This window comes from Thermobia domestica, chromosome 15 (genome assembly GCF_964235325.1).
Source record: "Thermobia domestica chromosome 15, izTheDome1.hap1.1, whole genome shotgun sequence".
In the NCBI taxonomy this organism is placed as follows: Eukaryota; Metazoa; Arthropoda; class Insecta; order Zygentoma; family Lepismatidae; genus Thermobia; species Thermobia domestica.
Window position 1 is genome coordinate 172,058,111 of NC_137468.1, and position 27,639 is coordinate 172,085,749.

General features: G+C 36.0%; 1 protein-coding gene across 1 annotated transcript in view; it reads left to right on the forward strand.

The window, feature by feature from the left end:
• LOC145671363 (uncharacterized) overlaps positions 1-27,639 on the forward strand; it is a 67,290-nt gene that overhangs the window by 23,540 nt on the left and 16,111 nt on the right. The window contains exon 5 of the mRNA XM_081740425.1: positions 20,705-21,689. Within this exon, the coding sequence (XP_081596551.1) occupies positions 20,705-21,689 (985 nt within the window). The remainder of the gene's footprint in view (positions 1-20,704; positions 21,690-27,639) is intronic.

Sequence of the window (27,639 nt, forward strand, 5' to 3'; positions counted from 1 at the left end):
AAGCCCCGGAGGGCTCGTTTGGTTCCACCTTGACCGCCATGAAAATACAGCAGGATAATATCCTAAGTTAGTTAATAAGTAGTAGTAGTAGTGGTAGTAGTAAAAGTAGTAGTAGTAGTAGGAACAGGTTAGATAGTAAAAGTAGTAGTAATAGTAGTAGGAACGGGTTAGAAGCCCCGCAGGGCTTGTTTTGTATGTAGTATGCAGTATGATAATACAGCAGCATACATATCCGAAGTAGTTAAGAAGTAGTAGTAGTAGCAGTAGCAGTAGAAGGAGTACGAATGGGTTAGAAGCCCCTCAGGGCTCGTTTTGTTCCACCTTGATCCCCATAATAATACAGCAGTATATTTCTACATATCCTAAGTAGCTAATAAGTAGTAGTAGTAGTAGGAGGAGGAGGAGGAGGAACGAGTTAGAAGTCTCGCAGGGCTCGTTTTGTTCCACTTTGACTCCCATGATGACACAGCAGCATACATATAGGATATCTAATAAGCTTATACAGTATAAATCTTCTATAGTAGCCTCGGTCTAAAGACAGCCACTTGCTCCGAGCTGTTTTTTAAGGGAAAGAAGGAAAGAAAAAGGATCATTGACAAAGATTAGACAACAGTTTGGGTTCAGTTTATTGCCTATCAGTTAGTTTTCAGGGGAGAGAGAAACCAAACAGGACAGTATGAAAAAAATCACACACGGTGGCGGCTTCCCTTTGTGAGCAAATGGTTGTCTTTAGACCGAGGCTACTATACCAATAATTTGTGGAAATTCCACTAACTGGTGTTTAAAATATGGATCTAAAACTTGTTGCAATCGTTCGAATCTACCTAATTAAGTTAGTAATATTGCATTATAGAAACTTTTTTACCACATTAATGTCAAACAATTGTGCTCTAAGGTTGAGGAAAAGGATGATGATAATAATAAGTTAAATGATGGAATAATGAAATTGGAAGAAAACGAGAGAATCACAAGGAAACCCACTAGTTTACAAACTGAGCTTTGAAATTAAGTATAAACTATCACAAGATAATAATCAGGAGATGATCAGGAAGGATTAGAACTTAATCAGTCATGATGTTATACAGGATGTCGCACTTCAAGGTAGTCCTATAAATTGTTGTGTAAGAAAAATAGGGGGATGAAATAAAACTTGTACATGACATACTTGTATCTGTGATAAATAAAATGAAATCAGAAGAGTTGCTGGAAATGTTCTCCCCAGCTAGTAAACACATTGGAATACGACGTTGCAAGTTTGTGAGTGTGGGTGCTAGAACATCAGGTGTCTGTCTGGATTTCAAGGCTTATGTTCCCCGTGATTTGACAGCAGATGCTTATAACAAACATGCTCTCTTGAACGGAATAGGGATATATAATCACTACGAGGTGAAAACAAACAAGAATATCACAGTGTCACTTAGCGCACTTTACTAAAAACACGAGCGCGCCAACAACAACGACTCTCGGAACTTGCCTATTGCCTCCCTTCCCGGAAGGCTTCGGAGTACAGTGTTGTCGCCTCATCTTTCTCATGGAATAATAATTTCTCTCAAAATATTCCGGTAAAATATTTATGCAATGCTGTGGCTCCTTTCGGGACTACTTTCCAGTGGGACACCCGTTATTTTAATATTAAAAGTTAAATGTTATGCATTTTAGAACATTTAAATGTTAGAAGTCATGAGATAACGTTTTGAATGATGCAATGTTCAGATAAAGATTTGAGAATACGTTACAACCTTTAATAGCTACGAAGTGTCACTTTGAGAGATAAATTAAACACTGGCCGGTCTAGCTACGAATTACAAAATTTATCGTAGTGTGAATTGGACATGACATGGAATTTTAAACTCATGGAAGATTTCCATTGCTGAAATTGTGATAATATTCAGTGTATTCAATCCATGTGTCACATATATTCAGAGAGTAATACATTACATTAAAGATTACAATCTACCAGAACAATCTGTCTGTTTAGAACTGACATACAGTAATAACAAGCAGTGGCGGCGTGAGGCAAACTGGTGCCCGGGGCCAGTGAAGTAGATCGGGGCCCCTTTTCGAACAATCGTGATTTATACACTTCTATTTTTGACATTCATTTACATAATCATTTTTCTGTTTACTCCTCCCCCTTTTCCGTTGGTATGTGTGTTTAGATCATTTTAATCTTATATATATATTAAACAAATGGGGTGACATTCAGCATCCCTAATTTTTTAATACTTAGAACCGCCTTCAGGCTGGTGTCTAAAACTAAAACTGGATCAGGACTATCATTGCATATTGTTTTCTTTTTTTTATTCATTTTTAAACAAAGGACACAATAGAAAATGGATCAAGGATAGAAGTGTAACGGAAACTACAACCACGACAGAAATAACAATCTTAAGAACAAACAAAACTTAACAATCAATAATTATATCCATAATATAATATCAATAATATAATCCAGAATTTATCCCACACTTATACCATCCTAGTATCAACGCGTACTGTAATTAGACGGAATAGTGGAAGTAATGCTCCTAATAATACATTTAGAAACAAATTTACCTACAAAATGCAACAATGAGCTGATATTGCAAAAATTGCAAATAATAATATAACCGATGCGATTTCTAAATGTAAGCTCTATGTTTTCTAGAAGTCTTTGTTCGGTTCTCGCCTTTGGTGTTTCTCCTGTGCAATTTCTCATATGAGTCAGTTTATTCATAGTTTCTCCCTGTCTGAATTTGCGCTACATGGGTTTTATTTGATTAGATTTTTCTTCTACAATTAGCCCCATTCACTTTAACATTAGGTTCCTCTCTAGTGATCATACACAATACTTAAAAACTTTTTTTTTTTTTTTTTTACCGAACTATCAATAAATAATGGCTAGAATAGATTTCTCTCCTGCGTGTCTTCTTCATTTATCTTTCACTTGGTTTCTCCAGTGATAATGTACGATCTATTTAGTCCCACTACTTTTGCCGAAGTATCAATGAATAGTTAAGCACTAGAATATTTCTTTCCTGCTTGTCTATTTTACTATTGTTTCCAGATTTCACACTTGTTTTATGATTATATTATTTTGTATTTAATAATTTAGTCATGTTTATATTCTGTCACTTATGACTATTTCCATTACCTCTTACTAACATAGTATTAGAATATAACAAAAAATCCTGAATGTATTGAATAATCTATATATATAAAAGAGAACGTACAAATCCTTTGTTCCCTCATCACGCTAATACGGCTGAACCAATTTCTTTCATTTTTGGGGGGTTATTAGGATTTGGACCCTAGATTGTTTTTATCATATCACTTTAATTTTTAATTACCAGTGTCTTGAGATAATTGACCATTCAAGTGTCCATAACGTACAAATCCTTTGTTAGTTCATCATAGGTAAAAATAAACGTATTTATATGCAACCCGCATGACCGTGTCACTCGGCGGGTTAACATAAATGACAGGCGATATAATGTTAACATTTACTGCAAGCATATTTCACGGGTATTAAACACATGAGATATGGAGTTGTGCATTTAAATTTTCATTTCAACCCAGCGAAGCGGGTAATATATGCTAGTTGGGGATATATTATAGATTAAATATGTAAGCACAGAATTCTACTACGGGTTATACCATCCCACTTTTCATTACCAGCTATCACCAGTCAATTGACAGGTCTTAACGGCTTTTTATTACTCTTTTAGTACTTTTGTATTTTTATTGCCTTTACTTGAAACATGAAACTACTTTCGACAGTAGTTCCACTTCCATATTAGCCTGTGTTCCACCAACACTCAGAATGATACCTTCCTTGCTTTCGTAGCAGCGAAAGTCTCAACTACATTATCAAAATCTTAAGTGGATGCTAGTTCACTTTCGATAGAAAGAATGTCCAGATTCGTGAATATTTCTTGACCCATTGTGGAACCCAAGTATGATTTTATCAATTTCATTTTGCTGAAAGACCTTTCACACGATGCGACAGATACGTGCAGTGGTATCAAAATCTGAAGAGCGGTTGGCAAACTTTAGTAAATTTCAAGCTCCATTGAAGATACTGTGAAGTATCTGTCTATTGGAAATGAAGTGACTATGTATTGGATATAAAGAAGCATGAACTTTTGGAAACTTATTGAAGAAAACTTTGACTAGAAGTGTACATTCTCAGACACCTGTTGTAAATGCATATTTGTTAAATAAACTTCGACTAGCTTCCTTCTTTCCTTTCCGCATACCTTCGAGCACAGCCTGATACTTCCCGATTAAGTCATCATTCTTGAGTTGGACAAAACTAGGAGGAACAGAACAACAAGGGGTATTCGACACGCGATCAAGAGAGGTGCAGGATCATCGGAGAGAAGCGGATCCCACCATTGGAGAACCACCGACTCCACAAGTCAAAGAGTACCATTCTGACGGTTCATCGCCGCAGACACCTTCAAGTTTGTCATCAGAGTAGTAGAATGAAGATGTAGAAGGACATTATCGTAAGACGCTTATCGACGCCCCTTGCAGACCAAAAGGATTAAGACTCAGATGTTGACTGTCACCAGCTAATCCAGACTTCTCCAGATATTCATCATTCCAGATGACCAGGACGACACCAGCTTCGTTGGATATGTCAGGCTAGTGCTCATTCCTATTCTTTAATTACAACCTTTCTCTTTCTCTCACCCTTTTCCCCAACTAGTCATTTTCTAAATTAAAAACATTTGAATTTTATTTAAATTCAACCACAATTTTACAGTTAAGTACCGTGTTGTGCATCAGTTCCATCCCCATTTGGTTGCATCTATTTATTGCGTATTCTGAGCTATAACTGATGACACAGCACCGGCACATGGTGGAGATGTTGTGAGGCTTACGCCTTTGTTACGATCCTAAAATTTCGATAAATTAAGATTCTAAATATTCGGTAGATGCTTTAAGATCCCAAATTTTGAGTAATTTGTACTGTGTAATTTTAGTTTGTCGTCAGAAATTAAGTAGAGTTATTTTTAACCCACCCGCCCACCCTCGCTACTTTATTCATTTGCTCTGTTAGAGTAATTTTTTTTTTCTGTTTCTTAATCGAATGATAAGTGGGTGAGAAGAGAAAATTTTGCTAAGTTATTATATTTTGTTTTTCTTTGTGTTAGTATATAGGAAGTGTTACTTACATTTTGGTGTTGGATATATATATATATAGTAGTATAAGATATTTCTCTCAAGTGTGATTTTGAAAATAGATATAATGGAGAATACTAGTGTTATGTCTTCTGCTATAGATCGTTTAGTAGAACCCCCCAAATTTTCCGGCAAATTGAACGAGTCAGTTCAATCATTTTTTAGTCACTTTGAGGATTTTTCTGTCCTTCATAACCTACGTGATGTACAGAAACGTCATTTGTTGCCGTATTGTTTAGAAAACGGGGCTCGTGCTTATCTGTTAGCTTTACAATCGACCGCAGAATATGATAATCTCATGTATGTTCAAATTAAGAAGAAATTAATAGAGGCTTATGAAGATAATATAGTTTCGCAAGTTTTAGAGCAAGAAATGAGAAATAGAGAACAGTTAGATTCTGAATCTGTCCTAGATTACATTTTTCATAAATGGAAATTAATACTTGAGTACGATCCGAAGATGCCAGTGACCGAACAAATTAACTTGATAATCGATGGGTTATTGCCTTCATTTTATTCTGTAGTTGTAAGAAAATCGTATAAGACTGTTATTGAGTTAGCAAAGTCCTTAGGTCTAGAGGAAAGAGTTAATTTTCTTGTCAGCATGCGTAGTCAGCAATCGAAGTCCTTGGCAATAACAAACGAATACAATATACATCCTGTTAGTAAGAATGCTATACAGCAAAAAGAAAATACTTTAGATGTTAATATTCAGAACGAAAATGAAATTGTAAGTCAGCCTGAAGAAAAAAATACATTGATAGCTCAGTTGGACGGTATCAAAGTCCAGTTACAAGATCTTGTGCAAAGAACAGCGCTCGCAAAAGTCTCTCACGCACACAAAGGAAAATCTGTGTGTATACAATCTTATGAGCATTCGCGTTTGGAGCGAAGAAATCCCATTCATGCATCCAACGCATCCTTTTACTCGTTGCCTCCTGTTTCCGTCAATGCAGGCAATGTAAATGAGAATGTTAAATCGAATAATAGGAATAAAGTAGACAATAATATGTGTAATAATGTTAGAAATAGTAAGCGATATTATGTTCCTATTCAATATGAAGCTGATTTGCCTCATGTTAAAGCATATATTGATAATAAGCCGCATTTATTTCTATTGGATTCAGGCAGTACTGTTAGCTTAATTTCTGGTAATAGTTTAAGCAATAAGCATAAAATACTCAAAGGAACGACTTTTATTCGTGGTATCACTGGAAATTCTCAAGGAAGTGATCAAATCGCTTTAGTGAAATTTAAATTAGGAGGACAGTATTTTACGCATCCTTTTCGAGTGTATAATAATTTTCCGTATAATAGCATAATTGGCCAAGATTTTTTGAAAAGTCATCTTGCAATGGTTGATCACAATAAGAATTCTTTTAGTTTTGTTAAATTTGGTATTCCTCCAAGAATTGAATTGCCGCCATACGTTTCTTTTGAAGAAATATCTAACCATATAGCAAAATTATATAAACCTCAATTTTTAGTGGCTCGCTCTGTTGTTTTGCCTCCAAATTCAAGTGTTCAAGTTACATTAAAAAAAGTAAATGATCTTGCAGGAACTCGCAATTTATTAGTTCCCAATGAGTTAATAGATACGCAGGCAGAAATTTTTGTGCGTAAATCAGTTGTAGACGAAATTCATCCGGTAATATCTGTGATTAATCCTACCAAAAGTAAACTTTACTTAAAAAAAGATGTTGTGTTGGGTTCTGCCGAACATGTTATCAGTGATACCAACTTCAAGAAACAAAATAGCACTAATAATAAGGTTCATCAAGTTAATGCAGCAGATACGAAATCTTTTCCTGAAGGTTATGATAAATATAGAGTAAATGTTAACCCTGAATTGTTGCCACATCAACAGCAGCAATTATATGATTTAGTAGAGGAATTTTATTCTAGTTTTTCTTGGAATGAATTTGATTATGGTTGTGCTAAAGGATATAAGCATAAAATTGAATTAGTAGACAATATCCCAGTAAATCGACCCCAATTTTCGATACCATTTCATCTACGGGATGAGATCAAAAAACAAGTAGATATTTTATTGAAAAGTAAGATCATTGAACCTAGTATTAGTCCGTACAATTCTCCAGTAATGCTTGTTAAAAAGAAGAATGGACAGTATAGATTTGTGCAAGACGCCCGTTATATTAACCGGAAAGTGGTTACTGACAGCTATCCGGTTCCTCCTATCCAGGATATTTTGACTAATTTGGCAGGACGCAAATATTTATGTTCTAGCGACGTTTTTGGAGCGTTCTTTAATATTCCGCTCACTGAAGAATCTAAACCTATTACAGCTTTTTCGATTCCGGGCGTGGGATCGTACCATTTTAATTTTTTGCCCCAGGGTGTCAAGACATCTACTAGCGGTATGAACAGATTAGTGAAACTCACCTTAGAAGGTCTTCCACAAGATAAAATATTTGCTTATGTTGACGATTATTTTTGGTCTAGTGATAGTTTTGATGAAATTTTGCAGTTAACTCGTATGTTGCTTCAAAGAATAAAAGAAATTGGTTTAAAGCTTTCCCCAGAAAAAACAAAATTGGGATATTTTTCATTAGATGTTTTAGGTCACACTGTTAGTAAAGATGGTTTGTCTATTTCGAAACGAATAATTAACTCAATTTCCAACTATCAACGTCCCAAAACAAAGAAACAAGTTAAAAGTTTTTTAGGATTGGCTTCTTTCGTTCGTTCGTATTTACCTAATTTTAGTCAATTAGCAGAAGCGTTACTTTCTTTGTTGAAAAAAGACGCTCCTTTTCGTTGGAAGGACGCACAGGAGACAGCATTCAATAATATTAAACAAGCCATCATTTCAGCACCTTGTCTCATGAGATACAAGCCTGATTATCCTCTGTATCTCTATTTTGATGCCAGCAAACTCGCTCTTTCTGGACTAATCAAACAACCACAAAATTCACCTGACGACACAAATCTAGTTCCTATTAGTTATTGTAGTCGTGCAACGTCTCCTAGCGAGAAAAAATTACACCCATATCAGCTTGAATTACTAGCATTATTGTACTCATTACGTTCATTTAGGTATTTTCTTTTGGGGCGTCATTTTTATTTGAAGACAGATTGTCATAGTTTAATTTATTTGAAGCAAACAAAGAATGTAAGTAAGATTTCTAGATGGTTGAGTGAAATCGAATCGTACAATTTTACTATTTCACATATCAGTGGCTCCAGTAACGTAGAGGCAGACGCCATTTCACGTTTTTCTAACCCCCCTAGAGATTTGGAAGACGAGAAAAAGAATCAAGAAGATCCGAAAATTTTGTATACTCAGACCACAAATTCATTTTCAATTTTAAATGAATCAAATCTGGCAACAGAACAGCGTAAAGATCCGTTTTTTAAAGATATTTTTTCTTGGTTGGAACAGAAAGAAAATAGAAATCCTAAAATAGAACGCCAAGCATTATATTTTACTATTAAGGATGGAATTTTGTATAGAAAGCAGAAAACTTCTCAAGGTATAAGATTTTTGGTTGCAGTTCATACTTCTTTGCGTTATAAAGTTTTTAATGCTTGTCACACGTCAGCATTGGGATCATCTCATTCTGGCTATTCTAAAACCTATGATATGTTAGTAAAAACAGTGTATTTTCCCAACATGAAGAAATATATATATCAGAAATGTAAAGAATGTACGATATGTCAAGTATCGAAATCAAAAATTGGTTCTCCATATGGCACATTGCTTACTTATCCCTCCGTACCCCCCTTCTATCGCATCCACATAGATGTAGCTGGGAATTATTCCCCCAATAATATGTTAAATCACAAATATATGATAGTTGTAGTAGACAGTTGTACTAGATACATAATTGCAGATTCCCTTCCTGATGTTACAGCAAGTACTTTGGCTTCATTTCTTTATCACAAAGTAATTTTAAAGTTTGGAATTTTCTATGAAATTGTCTTAGACAAAGGCAGTGCATTCACTAGTGGACTATTTAAAGAATTATGTGCTATGATTGGTGCTAACATGCGTTTTGTAAATGTACATGGGCATTATAGTAATGGTGTTTGTGAAGTTAGTATTAGGAACATAGAACAACGATTGAAATCAGCTTTATGTGACAAAGATTTAGGAGAATGGATTGACTTATTACAGCCCATAGTTTTTTCGCTTAACGTCACCAAGAATTTATCGTCTCAAATTTCACCATTTGAATGTCTTTTTGGCTTCAAACCTAGGTTACTTCATCAGGCAATTTTAAATACCCCGTGTCAATACGAAGAAAATGCCGTTCGTTTACAGCAATTACAAGAGATTAGAGATAAAGCGCAAGAAAATCTTTACAAACGTCATAAAACGGCGACAAAATTTTTTGACAAGAGACACACGAAACCTGCTTTTAAAGAAGGAGAAAAAGTTTGGATTTTAGACACCACAAGAAAGAAAGGTCACGCCAAAGCATTCAGCGGAAAGTTTATTGGTCCAGGCATAATTGAACGTGTGGAAAATCCAAATTCGTATTTTGTTAAGTATAAGACCGCCCGAGGATCATACAAGATAGACAGCATAGCAGTTCAGAGATTGAAGAAGTTTTATGAGAAGGAAAACCCGGAAGAGGAAGACCACCTTGAAGACTCTGATGAAGAGATGCCTATCAACGTCTGCACGGAAGACCATACGATGAAAAAGAAGAAGACGAGTCGCGAAGACCATCAAGGACCACCAACTGAAGAGATTTTCAACCCCAGGAAACAATGTTTGGAAGAAGAAGTTTTCATCCCTTCTCTTCATATTAAGGATGTTGTAATTGCCGAAAATCTACCAACGTGGGCAACTATAGGGAAGAATTCTACAGAAGAAAAACCGAAATTTGCTTGTAATACTGACATCAATCAGAAGATTAGTATTTATAAAGGTAACATAGTGGACATAAAAGCAGATGCCTTAGTAAATCCAACGAATGAAACCTTAACTCCTTTAGGTGGTGCAGACAAAGCCATTCAAGACGCAGCTGGATCTGAATTTTTAGAAGAATGTTTGACCATATCATCATTGAAGCCAGGAGAAGCGAAAATTGCCAATGGTTATCGTCTACCAGCTAATTATGTGATTATGACATGTGGACCACGGAATTCAGACAAGAAGATTTTACGAGAGACGTACAAAAATTGTTTTAAAGTGATGTTGGAGAATGACCTATCTACAATTGTATTACCTAATATTTCAACTGGAGCATTTAAATTTCCGAAGTTAGAAGCTGCCAAAATTGCCTTGGCTACAACAAGAATATTTTTAGAGGAACATCTTGATGACGTAAACCGTGTCGTATTTTGTGTTTATGATAGAGAGAATTGGGACATTTATCAGCGATTACTCCCCATATATTTTCCCATTGATGAAGAATCTGTTAGTCCGTCTGTCCGTACGTAACTTGTATGTGGATTACTTTTCTTGAAGATTAGATTGTGCATAGGAACACCTTGTAGATGGATGATGAACTTTCTTTTAGCACTGGCCACGCTTAGAAGTTAGTTTATCTTGGTTTTGATTTGTGCATCCAAATCCACCGGTGGTAAACTTCGAAAACTTAGAACACTTTGAAACTTGGAATACTTCGAATTTTGGAACATGTTAGTATCTTCAAGAATTGTACCATTTCATTTGGTTGGACAGCGTATCACTACAGAAGTTTCTTACTTTTATTTTTTTTCAAATGTGAGTATGTGAAGAATGAAGAAAATCAACGACACGTATATGGATAGATATTTCGATGGATATATTAAGAAGATGTAAGAAGATTGAAATCAAGATCGCAAGAACCATGCTCCATCCCTTCAGATGTCTAAGATTCGATGCCATGATTGATGTTCAGCATTCGATGCCAGAAGAGGACAAGATTCAAGAAGAAAGAAGATGAAGATAAGAAGAATTTATATGTTAGTTAGGGTTGTAGGTTATATGTGGTGAATAGTTCTCTCGTGCTGATTTCATATAGTTTGATTACAGCCAGTATATGGGGCTATAACCATATCTTGGAATTCTTTTCCAGTCTACGGACGCTTTAAGCTTAAATAACTTAAAGCTCATTTTTCTCAAACTGAAATCAGTACCCTTCTTGTGCAGTTTAACTTTACTATCTTTGGTTAGCTAGATAGTATTACACCGTTTTTTTTTCTTTTCGCGTATTAGTCACGTTTGATATTGAAGTTATTTTTTTTCTGCATTAGAGGAACATATATATATATATAGAGGTCTACATTGGATTATGAAATATTTATTTATTTGATTATGATTTTTTATTATACGCATCTAAGTTTTGATAATCTGTGTTAGTGATAATTAAATTTAGTATTATTCCTACCTTTCATTTCCCCTCCCTGAGCACTTAACGGAACTCCAAACTAACACATGTCACTCACAATGATATTATGCAAGCACTAATGTTTATTTTTCTTTTTCTTATTTTCCATTTTCCCAGAGACGCTGTCGTCATATCTTCAGGTTACCTAGTAAACTATATGAACTGTCTTAGGAACGCACACTCAGCATTTTGCAGTTTGTGGTCAAGGATTAATTCAAAACAAACAATATGTTACACAAAGAACTCTCTTACCTTTAACGAACAATTTTTTTTTTTTTGGACTTTCTTCAATATTTTTATTTTTTCTTTTTCTACTACGGAAAATTAAAATTTTCGTGTATTTTGATTTCGAGGAGGGGGTGTGAAGTATCTGTCTATTGGAAATGAAGTGACTATGTATTGGATATAAAGAAGCATGAACTTTTGGAAACTTATTGAAGAAAACTTTGACTAGAAGTGTACATTCTCAGACACCTGTTGTAAATGCATATTTGTTAAATAAACTTCGACTAGCTTCCTTCTTTCCTTTCCGCATACCTTCGAGCACAGCCTGATACTTCCCGATTAAGTCATCATTCTTGAGTTGGACAAAACTAGGAGGAACAGAACAACAAGGGGTATTCGACACGCGATCAAGAGAGGTGCAGGATCATCGGAGAGAAGCGGATCCCACCATTGGAGAACCACCGACTCCACAAGTCAAAGAGTACCATTCTGACGGTTCATCGCCGCAGACACCTTCAAGTTTGTCATCAGAGTAGTAGAATGAAGATGTAGAAGGACATTATCGTAAGACGCTTATCGACGCCCCTTGCAGACCAAAAGGATTAAGACTCAGATGTTGACTGTCACCAGCTAATCCAGACTTCTCCAGATATTCATCATTCCAGATGACCAGGACGACACCAGCTTCGTTGGATATGTCAGGCTAGTGCTCATTCCTATTCTTTAATTACAACCTTTCTCTTTCTCTCACCCTTTTCCCCAACTAGTCATTTTCTAAATTAAAAACATTTGAATTTTATTTAAATTCAACCACAATTTTACAGTTAAGTACCGTGTTGTGCATCAGTTCCATCCCCATTTGGTTGCATCTATTTATTGCGTATTCTGAGCTATAACTGATGACACAGCACCGGCATATTTCAGGATGCCTTGTGGGGAAAAGTCAAGTTGTTCTTTAGCTTTCTGAGCACACCTTAGTAAACGAATTATATCCTTACAATCCTGAAATAATTCTAAGCCATCCAGGTCATTCGGATAGAACAAAGCCAAATCAGAGCAACATGTTTTTAGCCTTTCCTCGCTCTCATCATCTAGCTGCTGCACAACGTTGGCCATAGAACACAAGAATCCAAATCTGTCGTTGAGGTCATCCATCTGAGTAAAATGATCATACATTTGTTGTCTCATCTCGTCTAGAATTTCGTTGATAGAGTGCTTCACTTTGGCCTGTGCAGTCAGGGGTTCATTCTTTGCTTCTCCAGGCATGCATTTATTTCTCCTGTGTGTATCCACAGTTATGTTCCATGCCCTGCAACTTCCTTCAGCCGCAGATATGATTTCCTTGCCCAGCTCAAGTCTCCAGGTATCAATGGTGTCAACCAGGCTCTGTAACTGAATAAGAGTTTGATTGAAACTCATATCCTGAGATTGAAGGCATTTTTGGATCCGATCAATATATGAGATATCTGCAGACCAGAAATATAGTAAAGCGATGAAGTTAAATGACTGAATGCTTGCAAGAAGAAGACCAGCATCTCCTCTAGATCAAGTGTTTCAGTCGAAGTATCACGCAGATCTTCCAACAGATCAATTACTTCATCCAATTGACAAGAAAATGCCTTCAAAGCTTCTGCTTTTGAACTCCATCTAGTGTCAGTTTTACGTTTCAGACCAATCTTTGCGTGATTTTGCAGCACATTCCATCGGTGAGTAGATCTAGAGAAGAATACCAAAAACGTTCCATTGCTCCAAATAAAGTGTTCGCCAAAACGTTAACGTGCGCAACATGTAAGCCAAAAGGTTCAATGAATTATTGTTACAAGGAACGAAAATGGCTAAAGGACTTATATTCCGTATCAAAGTTTGAACTCCAGAATATTGCCCGGTCATTATAGGCTGATTTTATCACAAGATTGGCCTCTGCAATCTTAATATCAAGCCTATCACGTTGTAGTTACTTCAGTCAGCAGAAATACTCTCAGCATTCTTTCCTTTGACAGAGATAAAATCAATAAATGCTTCCCAAACTTGAACAGAATCACGTTGTATGTCAACAAATCGAATGATTTGTGACAACTGTTCCACATGAGAACAATCAGGAATTGAATTAAATATAATGCTGAAGTATTTTGAATATTTGAACACTTGTTTCCTTATTGAACATTTTCTTCACTCTAAATTTGCGGGCTGAAATGAAAATTCATACGCCAAAAAGCAAGAGCAGAAATGGGGAAACCAGCTAATCAAAAGAGTTTCACTCGCTGAAAATTCGACTTGTAAAGGACAAAAGAAAAAGAAAGAAGAAAAACAAGTGAATCTGAGACTATAGCGTCTGCACCAAAGAGCTTTCAGTTAGCAACAGAATGCTAGTACCTTAATAAAGCATTACGTTCATTCCTTCTTTCCGAACTAATATGTAAGTAAATAAATAAACAGTGATGTTTTAGGAAGCAGGCTAGCAGATGGGGCCCCATTATTTGCATCATAAGACCTCAGAATGTAAACTACACAATATACTTTGACTTTCTTTTATTATATTTTAATCTACACAGCTTTTTCCTTTAAATTTGTCTGAGGTTATTGAACAAAGTGAAACTTTTATTTTATTCAGGGACATGCGCAGGGGGTGGGTCCTAGGGGTCCGGACCTGCCTCGAAATTCCAACTTTTGTGTAAATTTAGCCTAATTTTAGGGACAAGTTTAGGAATTCAATATAAAATACCCTGATATTGAGGTTGGACCCCTCCCGAAATAAATTCCTGCGTACGCTACTGATTTTATTCATATTTTAATCCACATACATTTTTTCCTTTAAATTTCTTTGGGGCCCCAAGAGAGTAAAACTTTTATTTTATTTATTTTTCACCTACATTCAACTTTTTTCTTTGATTTTCTTGGGGTCCCAAGAAAGTGAAACGTTTACTTTTTTTTATTTTTCACCTATATTCAGAACTTTTTCCTTTAAACTTCTTTGGAAGCCTCCAAGATAATGAAACTTTTATTTTATTTATTTTTAATCTACATTCAGTTTTTTTTCTTTAAATTTCTTTCGGGTCTCCAAGAGAGTGAGGCCTGAAGCTTATAGCTTGTATAGTTTATACGGAAATCCGGCACTGGTTAGCTTTATTAGACAGATATTTCTGTTGTTTCATCCGTCATTTGGTGTAATATTGATTGACAATTAATTGCGTTTCCTTTTAGGGAAGGTGTGGATAATAAACCTTGACAGCCCTTTTACAACTCATGCTAACAAAGTTCCTTTGTAATTATTTTTTACCTACCACCGGGGGCCCCAGAAAATGGAGCCCGGGGCGAGGGCACCGCTCGCCCCGCCCTTACGCCGCCACTGATAATAAGCATGTATACTCCTATATTGCTCAGCGCCTAACGCATGTAGTCCTTGGTTTGATTCTCAATGGAGATATTTGCCTTGGACACAAACCAGGCTCAGATTCCACATTGAACAATAAGTCCCGTCTCATATAGCCTCGCTACTGAAAAGAAGCGTCTCATATAGCCGCGGTTAATTCCCTGTAACAAATAAGCATCACAGGTCGCAACCACATGTAATGAAGGGGATAACAAATGTGAACAGTAACTCAATATAGTACCATAAAGTTAGTGTCTGCCTTTAATAGGAGATAAAGACCAATATTAAAAGATCTAGACAAATTAAGTAGCCAAGCTATATTCTTACATAATAATTGGATAACTTGGGCAAATATGCCCCACTTTTTCATTATTTCCCATTTTCCACTCCTCCAATTGAGGTGAACTTGTTGAATTTATGATCAATTAAAAGACTGATGTCTTGTTTGTAATATCTCGAAAGACCATCTTATTTCAGTAAATTTAAGAACTTAAAATAAACCATTTACAACAACCTTTCAGTGGGACATCTTCGGCATGCATGTGGGGTAAGATGCCCCAGTTTCACAAGTTTTTGAAATATGTTCCTAAATATCATAGAAGCAGGCAATTATGCTTTTATACTACTAACATTACTAACTTTAATTTCTACTATCTATCTATCTAATTATAAAGACAATTTTGAACAAAATGACAAATATTCTGCGTGTATATTTCCTAAATCCGTTTGTACACAATGGATAAAAATAAAAGAGAAAAAGTAATTGTGGACCTTACATGTTATTGTCATTTGTTCAATGTTTTCAAATTTGGATTCTTGCAACCACAATTAATGCAGTGACATGCAGTGAACCCACAGTTTAAATCCAAACCACCGTAATCGTTCAAATTTTCCAAGGCGTTCACACCATGAATCGAACCCGGGACTTTGTGTACCAAAGGGACACGTATTAGCCAGTAGACCAGAGGGGAGGACGGCTTTCTTTTAATATGTCAAAACCTGCCCTTTGTAAAAATAATGCCTTCCCTTATAACAACTTGCTGGCTACAACACTGGTACACCTATGATGATATCTGATAGGTTAGTGGAAATACTCTTTATTTTGCGATGAAGGCATATTTGATTCACCCAGAGATTTACGTTTTCAAAATAATTAAACCAGATAAAGGAAGTTGTGACAAATCAAGTGTGTCGCAGGATCCGTTAAACAAGGATACATTTTTTTAGTATTTTGAACACCCCTCATACATATTCAGCTCGCACAAATGGCTTAAAACTCAACCCATGCACATTCTTTTGATTCAGCTTGCTAACCAACTACTGTCATATACATTATGTGAAATTCATTCAGTCCAATATTGATCACGTAAGGAGCGAAAAGAAAGTTTATAAATGGAATATTACAACATTGAATGCAGCAACCCAGCCAGGAGACCAAATTCTTGCTACAAACGGGAATTTACCGTTTGCTTCTGAGTTAATAATTTATTACAGGTTATTACAGAACAATTAGTGTTTGATATTCAAACCAAACATTGATTAAAACATAACGAACGTACAAATCCTTGCAAAGAGGGGCATTTTTCTACGATTTCACTGGGGCAACTTTCCCAATTTTGAAGCAAGGACGTCCCAGTCGATCACGTGACATGCTCATGGACGCCGGAACACCACGAAGCATATTAACGTTTGTAAAAAACTGAATTTCTGAAGCAATTATGTTTTATTCATGTACTTCTATTTAACTACCGTCAAGGGTATTACTACGTTTCACTCTCTAAAATTATAGAGTGCTTGGGGTCCCGGGTTCAAACCCTGCTCCCGCCAAGTGAACTTTGTGGTGGACAAACACCGTGTGCGTGGGTTTTCTCGGGGTTCTCCCGTTTCCTCCCACTTTCTTCATTCCCCCATTTCACTCATCTCTCATTATCACCGTCTCCTTTAGCCTAACCGGCATAACCGTGGGACGTAAAACTCAAAAATTTCATTTCATTTCATTTTCTAAAATTATAGACACTGAAATAAGAGTAACTTAGCTTTGTGAACAGGCCTGAACAAAAGCAGCTTCTTTCTCCGATGCAACTTCCACATATATTTACTCAAGACTGTGTAGCCTTTCACGCGCATGGTAAGTGCTGTGACCACGAGTCACAGTCCTTGAGCAATTCGAGCAGGGGCGTCGTCTTCACTCAGTGGGACATCTTTACCCAAGTTATTATACCCCATATATATATATATATATATATATTAGAGTGTCCCTTATATAAGGTAATTTTGTGTTACGATATGCACACCCGCGAAATGTATTCTATGTGACTGTAAATATGCATTAGTGAAATAGCAACTTCTTACGAGAACGTTAACCCGTGCCGACTTGATGACAAACTCATGAAATGACGTTTTCCCACTATAATTTAGAATATCTAACCGTGATAACGGAGGAACTAAAAGAGACAGGGAAACGAAACTTTGCACGAAGCAACTAGGGAAAGGAGTACACCTGCCAGTGCATTGACGAACATCACCGGATGAATAGTGTTGCCAACTCAAGAGAAAGTTGTGTTTTTTAAAATCGAACTACCTAAATTCGATATCATCATTCGGAGCAACACTGATAATAAAGACGAAGGATATGGTAAACGCAAACCAATGTTGCAAACTTTTGGAGCAATAACGCGAAACATGTGTTAAATGCACACGCCGTTGACGCACATAGGGAGTGACATACTAACGTTTTGTCCACCTTAAATTAAATATTTACAATAACTGTTTACGCTGACTCCAAGTCTAGAAGTGTCCATTGAAGAGTGTTGCAATCAATAGAGGAGAAAAATTGAGTTTGGAAAAGGTACAATAACTCGGAAAAGGTTACTAGTGCAGTATTATTTATAATCTGTAATGCAAGGCGGTAGAACATGAGGAGCAGTACTGTGGTTATGTGAGATCGATGTCTCGTATTGAACAAGATATTCGGTATCTTGTTAAAGCTCAGAAGTATGTTTTGTAAAAGATGGCAATGCTGCGTGCGTCAACGGCGTTTATATTTAACAAATATTTCATGTTATTTCTCGAAAAGTTTGCAACACTGGTCTTCGTTTACCATCTGTTTAGTCTTTATGTTCGTTGTTGTTTCCAATCATCATATCCAATTTAGGTAATTCGATTTACAAAAAAAAACAAGTTTCTCTTGAGTTGGCAACATTGTTCATCCGGTGATGTTCGTCAATACACTGGCAGGTGTCCTCCTTTCCCTAGTTGCCTCGTGCAAAGTTTCGTTTCCCTGTCTCTTTTAGTTCCTCCGTTATCACGGTTAGACATTCTAAATTATAGTGGGAAAACGTCATTTCATGAGTTTGTCATCAAGTCGGCACGGGTTAACGTTCTCGTAGGGAGCTGCTATTTCACTAATGCATATTTACAGTCACATAGAATACATTTCGCGGGTGTGCGTATCGTAACACAAAATTACCTTATATAAGGGGCACTCTTCTTACTCGTTCACTCAAAGATTTACTCGTTCACTCAGAGACATTGTTTATAAAGAAAAGAATTAACATCTGCGTGTATTTTCCGTCGATATACAACGATGTACCCCTATTTGTGACAAAGTACCGTCTTTGGGAGAAGATTAAATGAAGGATTCTTTTTATAGCAATATTTTTGCATAGCTGGAAGGAGGAAGAGGGAGAAATTCGAAGATTAAAGTCAATATTCTTAGTTTAATAAGGATGGTATTTTATTTAGGGAACAAGGTAAATCCAATAACGTTTGAAATCTAAACTTTTCGATAAAAACATATGAACTAAATGTCTGCCATCAGTTATTCTGGCACACAATTTGACGGCCAATCTTTCCTCTGAATACTGTCCGTTTTAATTACTTCATGGTTTTCGAGCTAGAATGCTTCCCGGAGCTGTTTCAGAGACCTCATGTTAATTTGAAGAAAACTCCGAACGATTGCGACTTCAGGAAATTCGCGAGAAACCTCATGATAATGGTTTCTCAGACACGATTGACAAACTAAATTTTACGATAAACGTCATACTAAACGAGCTTTTAAAATTGGAGACAAAGTTTGGATTTTAGATAACATTATGAAAAAAGTGCACAAGAGCTTTTACCAGACGATATATTGGTCCAGGAATAATACAGCACGTTGATAAACAAAATTCGTATTTCGTCACCTCGAAAAATTCAAATTCATCACCGTACAATGTCTTAAAAAGTACTAGAAATGGAAAGAAAACGTAAGAAAGAAGAAAAACAAGGAGACATCGAAGACTTAGTTAAGAAGAAATTCCTACCAACAATGTATTGCGGAAAGAAAAACGAGAGAAGGCAACAAACAAGAGCGACGCTGGGATGTTCTTTTCAATCTTTCTTCTAAATTGATAGTCGTTTACGTGGAAATCCTTTCTCTTAGTATTCGGCAAGTTTTAGTTGCAGAAAACTTCCTACTTGCGCGAAATAGGATAAAATGATGCGAGATACAAACTGACGTTTGATATCAATACACCAATCAACGAGAAGATCAGTGTCTTTCAAGGAGACATTTTTACTATAAAACAACACGTTATAATAAACTCCACCAAGAATTTTTAATTTTTTAGAAGTTGCAGACATCAGTATTCACAATGCTGCAGGTGATGAATTTTGTAAAGATTGTTTAGACTATCTTCATTGAAACCCAGGATATGACCTTTCTGCTGATTATGTTTTGCATACATGTGGAACAAGAAATGGTAATAAGATGGAAAATTGTTACAACAATTATTTGAAAATTCAATTTACAAATATTATGTTTCCTTGAACTGTATTATGGCGCATTCGTTTTCAGCCATGAGGATGCCGTCCACATTGCACATTTGACCAGAAGAAATTTTTTGGAAGATCATTCGAATTATGTCGAACGAATTGTTTTTGCATGACAAAGATAATGAGAGATCTATCAGCGCTTGCTTCCGATATATATTATCTTTGATGAATAAGAGAGAAACACCATTGTTCGTACGTGGAGTATAAAAGAGTTACGTTTCTTGAAGGAAGAATATTGGATTAGGAACATCTTGGAGTTGGAGACGAATATAGTATTGGTACTGGCCACACTGATATTAAATGAGCCATGAATTAGAATTGTATCTACGTTTACGTGCGCATGGATAGAAAAAGAACATCTTCAAGTTCATGAAAGGGAAATTTATTTTTTCCCTGAAGAATTCTTAGAACACTGTTCGTTAGCTTTTAGAACATCTTTCTCTTGTTTTGTGTTGTCATTGTAATATCCATGGAGTTATCGAACATCTTTTATATATTTACGGTTCCGGATGAATATTCGTCAAGAAAGAGGTATACTTACATACTTCTTCTCTTTAATGCTTTTTAGAGAGATTCATCATGAAAACACCTTAAAAGATGGGAATTCCAGGATTTTTCTTGAAGATGCATCCTATCTAATACCTTTGCCAAACGACTGTCCATATTTTCTGGTTACTCCATCGTTGTGTCTGCTAATATTTTCGTATTTAAAAATATTTGTACTTCAGAATTATGCCTTGCTTCCTTCTTATAACCTAATAATGCTTTATTTTCCTTTCAGAAATGGATGGCCAAAGCAATGAGCGACAAGCTAACAGAAATACTGGCAGCAAAGTACCTCATTTTAGTGCTTCCAGACCCGGAGGAACATCAGTTAATATCTCTTCAATCAGCACAAAGGGAGAAAATATTTGTACCTCCTCAAATAGTGCAAATGGAACTGCAATTCAAGTAGGAAATCTTTGCATCAACTCTGGCGGTGGAGCTGGATCAAAAATTAGTGTTACTGGCACAAATGGAGGTCTTCGTATTGCCTCTGGTGGTGGATCTGGATCAAGCATTAGCGTTACTGGCTCAATTGGAGGAGACCTTCGTATCACCTCTGGCGGTGGAGCTGGATCAAAAATTAGTGTTATCGGCACAAATGGAGGAGGCTTTCGTATAGCGTCTGGCGGTGAAGCTGAATCAAATATTAGAGTTATCGGCACAAATGGAGGAAGCTTTCGTATTGCGTCTGGCGGTGGAGCTGGATCAAAGATTAGTGTTACTGGCTCAAATGGAGGAGGCTTTCGTATTGCGTCTGGCGGTGGAGCTGGATCAAAGATTAGTGTTACTGGCTCAAATGGAGGAGGCTTTCGTATTGCGTCTGGCGGTGGAGCTGGATCAAAGATTAGTGTTACTGGCTCAAATGGAGGAGGCTTTCGTATTGCATCTGGCGGTGGAGCTGGATCAAATATTAGTGTAACCGGCACAAATGGAGGAGGTCTTATTATTGACTCTGGCGGTGGATCTGGATCGAACATAAGCGTTACTGGGTCAATTGGAGGAGACCTTCATATCACCTCTGGCGGTGGAGCTGGATCAAAGATTAGTGTTATCGGCACAAATGGAGGAGGCCTCCGTATCGCGTCTGGCGGTGGAGCTGGTTCAAACATTAGTGTTACTGGCTCAAATGGAGGAGACCTTCGTATTGCCTCTAATGGCACCTCTATTAGCACCTCTATTTCCACTGAATTTATCAACGGAAAGAAGATTGTTACTAAAAGGTAAGTTTCTTACATAGTTTATCCTTAATGTAACCGTTGTAACGTTCCTATTTAGATAGGAGCTCGTTACTCGGTACGGGTCTCCCACCGGTGAAGTCCCGCCACATTTGAGAAACAATATATATATATATATATATATATATATATATATATTTTCAAATTAAGAATAGTTACTACAAATCCTAAGCACCTCCATATGTTCAGCTTAAATATAAATACCATATAACCTTCCCAAAAATTAGGACAATCGCAAATCCATAAATAGGTCAAGGATTTTAATATTTGTTTCGTTAAGTAATAAGTCAATGATTTAGGAAGCTCTTCTTTATAACAAAATCAATCGACATTACAAATTTCTTTACAAGTCATTAAACTCGCTGGTACTGATTGGACACATTAAATCAAATGCAAGTGAAATTAATATGAGTCCCAGCAAATCTCAACTTAATCGTGTTCTTCGACAACCAAAAAGATTTGGAAAATTGTATCGAGTTTTCAAATATACGTATATACATATATCGAATACAGGAAGTTATAAGTATGGTAAACACACAATTGTCTATATCCCATTTAATCAAACAGATTAGTTTCCATTAGAACATATATGAATTTGATTTAAATTTAAGAAAATTATTATACAACTCACCAGATTATTAAGTAAATAACAATCCACACTTTGGAATGTCCAAGTGAATTCACTTGTAATATACACACAACTCTAATAGAATAATTTACTAATTTTCGACAAATAGAGCTTACTATTTCAAGATTTTACCGAGTACATTTCCAGCACACATCTGATGAGCATAACTCAAGTGCTGGGTGAAGTATCAACAATCGCCACTAGAGGCGCTATATTCAAAATTTGACAAACGAAACAAGGTTATCGAAGGTTCGAAATAGAATGAATTTATATAATATCTTACAAGTTTTTTTTTGTAACTAACAGAGTGTCATGTTACACACTCGTCCTAGCCAGGAAAAATAAAAATAATGCTAATTATTTTTATTTTGAATTATAAATTATTTTGAAAACTTGTCCAGGTGTAAGTTAGTCTAAGTCTCTCTACTAATAACCTTCCGCTCAGGATTCATACCAACTAAACAAAACTAAACTAAAAATAAAAAAATCCCCCAAATAAAACATTCACCATCACTCATCCTTCTCATTCACCCGATTTAACACCATGATTAGCTGGTCTGAAGTCTGTAGTCCATATCCAAAATAATTTATAAGTTTACAATCTCTTGTATTGAAAGTGTGGATGCAAAAATAATTTAAATTTAACCATTCTTTACAAATGGGATTTTTTTTCTAAAATAAATAATAACAGTAGTAACACTTACAGTTTGACAATTCTTTTTGTGATACCTATGCGGGAATAGACTCCGTCCGGCAGATCTATTCTTCCATACAGCAAGTTTACATAGAGAAGTGAAGTCCAACCGATCACAATATTAAACATACATTTACGGACGAGCTACAATACCAGGAAACAACAAACATATATTAACATTCACATATAAAAGATACAAACATAAAAATTAAAACTTGTTCATTTTCATACATACATATATATTAATAAATTGAAATTTCAGAATAACTAGAGTGACGATAGTTCGGTTTAAAAAAAATGATTTATAGCAAAATATAAATTTAACTTTAAATGCAACCTTAAACCATGGATTGATTTTTTTCTTTGCCTTTTATTTGTTTACTGTACAATTATTTACATATTGTTCTCGTCTCTCCCTGTAAGGTTTTGTTAGAGCAACATGAGTCTTACGAACGTCATTCTCATTGCTTAGAGATTTTACTTGAATGCTATTTGCGTTCAAAAAGCGCAAGATCTGAAATGGTCCCTCCCAGCGATACATCAATGATTTGTTAAGCTTTTCGGCTAGAGAAGATTTATACTGGGATTTAATAAGTATTTTATCTCCAACTTCATAGGTGACAGGAATTCTACGCTGGTCGAATATTTGCTTACGCCTTCTCCAAGCCTTCGCCATGTTACTCATGGCATTGGCCAAAATATTGGGATCACGCTTACGTAAAAGTTCCTCTATTTTCCATTTAATATCCAATGGATCACAAACATTATAAGCTAATGTTAATTCCATCGGCGAACATTTTAATTCCTCATGTTCTGCACAATTTATGGAAAATTCCAATTCCGATAGTCCTTCATCCCAACGAGTTTGCTTATCATGGAAATATATTTTCAGGGCATCCTTCACCAAACGCCAGTACCTTTCCGAATTATTTGAGGCACTGTGATAAGGACTAATTCTTATGTCCCTAATACCCTGGCTATATAAGAAATCCTTAAAAACTTTTGACACAAATACGCTGTGGTTATCCCTCGATAAGCAATGTGGGAATCCGAATCTGCACATCAATTTGTACAGTTTATCAATTATAGTCTTGCTATTTAAAATCTTTATAGGTTCTAAAAATAATCGTTTGGAGCACGAATCCACCACTATAAGGCAATATCGACCAGAGCGTGTAGGACTAAGAGGACCAGCCAAATCTGTAAACCATACAGCATTAATCACTTTTTCATATTGAGAAACAAGTTGGCCCATCTGTTTAACATTGGAGCTCTTGCTTAATTGACAGTCCTTACAGGTAGAAACGAAATTTCGAATATCCTTCCACATACCATTCCAATGATACCTCGAACAAATTTTACTGGTAGTCTTGGTCACCCCTAGATGACTTCCCGGAAGTAAATAAGAATGATAATATTCAATAATTGAATTTGCCAAAGATTTAGGCAAACATACCTTATAGGGATTTCTAACTGCCCTAGTATGTTTACATAATATGCCCTTTACTAATTTATATCCTGGTAAATTTACCCCCGATTCAAGTTGCTGTATCAATTTACTTAATTCTACATCTTTTCTTTGATGTTCATACACTGAAACATTTGCAAATGGAAGACTCCATAAATTAACCTTACAATAATTTGTTACCTGCTCTGACCAAGGTTGTTCCAGTTCTACCGGTTCAAAATTTTCCGTATCATGGATTCTAGAAATAAAATCTGAAGGAAGATTTAAAATTCCAGGTACATGTTTTATCTCGAAATTAAATCCAAATAATCGATATAATAAGCTGCCATATTTATTTATCTTTCTAATATTTCTAATCGCATAAGCGAGACCTTGATTATCAACTCGTAACTCAAATTTAGAATGCAAGAATGGCTTAAATCTTTCCATCGATTCCACAGCCGCCTGAAGTTCGAGAACATTTATTGGTTTATTAAAATCATGATTTCTAAGCTTTCTCGAAAAATACATAATAGGTCTGAGAACCCCTGAATCATCATATTGTTCTAACGTCCCTCCTAAACTTCGAGTACAAGCATCAGACGACACAATGAACTTTTTATTTAAATCTGGCAAACGAAGAACTATATGAGTCTCGAATATTTCTTTAATTTTCTTAAGAGCCACCTCTTGCTCTAAATTCCATTCAAAATTTACCTTAGAAGACCTTAATCTACTAATAGGCTCAACAACTTCTTGAAAATTTGGAATAAATCGAGAATAATAATTCAAATATGATAACAGAGATAACACTCCCTTTCTAGACTTCGGTGGAGGTAACCGACGGATTATTTCCAAACGACTAGGATCCATATACATATCATTCCCTTCAATAATATAGCCCAGGTAAGATAATTTAGTTTGGAGTAATGTAGATTTACTAATAGATAAAGTTATACCAGCATCTCGAAATTTACTCAACACCTTTTCTAAAAGAATTTTATGCTGTTCAATTGTCGGCGTAGACAAGGCGACATCATCAAAAAAATATTGTACCCCTTCTGATTTTAACGGATACAAAATATCAGTCATTACCTTAGATAATACATGACTACCACTAGCTAAACCAAATGGTAAAACAGAAAACTCAAACAATCCACGGTGAGTAAGAAAGGCAGTGAATTTAGATGACCTCTCAGTCAATTTTACTTGTAGATAAGCTTTCCTGATATCTAAGGACGATATAATAGCACCATAAGACAATTCAGATAATAATTCTTCTATCCGAGGAGTATACTGTGGGCTAACGTGTAATCTTTCATTTATTTTTTGGAAATTAATAACTAAACGCTTATCTCCCGATTTATTGTTCACCAAAAAACAAGGTGATGCCCAAGCGGACGTACTAGGACGTATAATACCCTTCTCAAGCCAATCATCTAAAATAGCATCCATTTTAATTTGATCACTCCTAGAGAGAGGATATGCTTTTTGCTTAATCGGAGTTTCATCACTTAACCGTATATCATACATTACATTCTTAATACAACCTATTTTATTTGTCAATACATCGGAATACCCAGCCACTAAATTGTCTACATACCTTTGTAAGGAAGCATCTTGCTCCAAAAACTTGGAATCCACCATAAGCGGGTTAACAAAAGTCTTTGCCTCCTTCCCTGTACTCTCCAAACTCCCGTCAGTCGATTTTTGTGCTGGCTGACGTGCCTCAGAGCCGCCCTTATGTTGCCGTTGTCGGGTATATTTACGTTGCAGACTAGTACGTTGACTAACGCTACGCCGCTCCTCCGTCTCATTCCCTTCCTTTCGACCACTATGAAAAACAAAACTGGAAGCAGGATCACTTTCTTCATTTTGAGGGGGAGGAGTCTAAGTTAGTGGGATAAATTGTCTTCCTTCTAAAGTCAAAAATAATTTATGAGCTACTAGATCCAAATTGGCTTTCATCTGACGAAGCTCACGTATTCCTATTATAAACACTGGTTTTAAGTTTTCGACCAAAAAGAACTTTAAATGGTAAATCTTAAAACGAAATTTAATTGGAACTATTACAGTCTCACTAAACTCGATGGTTTTATTATCAACACCAATACCACTGAAATGTTCCTTTCTAATCTGCAATGGACGCGTCAGAGTTTCATTCCACTGAACAAATCGCTGTTTATGTAACATTGAAATAGAGGCACAAGAATCTACAGCCCCAAATTGCCTTTTTCCCATAATAAATCCGCACACAAAAACAGCAACAACATTTTTATCGCTCAATGCAGTATCAGGTAACTCACTATCAGTCTGTTTATTTACATTAATCGCTGACGATATCACTGGTCGCGTCGACTGCACTACTGACTGAGAGCGTCGAATCCCGGAATTAGGTTTATTCCAAGCTCGGCTCAGAATAGGTTCATTAGCTGTCGAAGCTCCTTTTACTTCATATTTTAAGGGACACTGTTTATAAAGATGATTTCCGAAACAACCATAACACTGTTTGGGTTTCTTTTCTACAACATTTACTGACGTAAGTCCAGCATACACTAATAGGTCCCGGCAATGTAGTTCATATCGTTCCACAACAGATAACAACTCATCTAAATCATTAGGTAAGTTCCCACGAAAAAGTTCGTAACGAACCTGAGGCCTCATCCCTCGAAGCACAACCCGCAGCACCTTTCTTTCATAATCAAACCTTCCAAACAACAATAAATATGCTTTCCTTACACCATGTATGTATTGCCAAGTATTTTCATGTGGCTGTTGTAATCTGTTAATAAACCTGTTCTCAATATCCATTTTTCCTAAATCTGACATTAATTCCTCTATAATATTGTTACTAATGAATACCCAGTCTGAACTTAACTCATACAATTTCAATATTTTAGCATGCAATCGAGTGGAAGACTTACCCAAAACCCCAACGATTACAGCATGGATCGGCTACACATCCTGATCTATGATATCAAACACCGCACACAAAAATTTAAACAAACTTAAATGATCATTTTCATCGCCAAATGGTATTCGTTTCAAAGCTTCATTAAAACCAACAGTAGCTGCATTCACAGTTATTTTGCTCAGATCGCAAAAGAATGGCTTACGAAAATCAGCTGTTCGCTGGCTGAAGTGTTCCCCCACTCTTTTTTCTTTT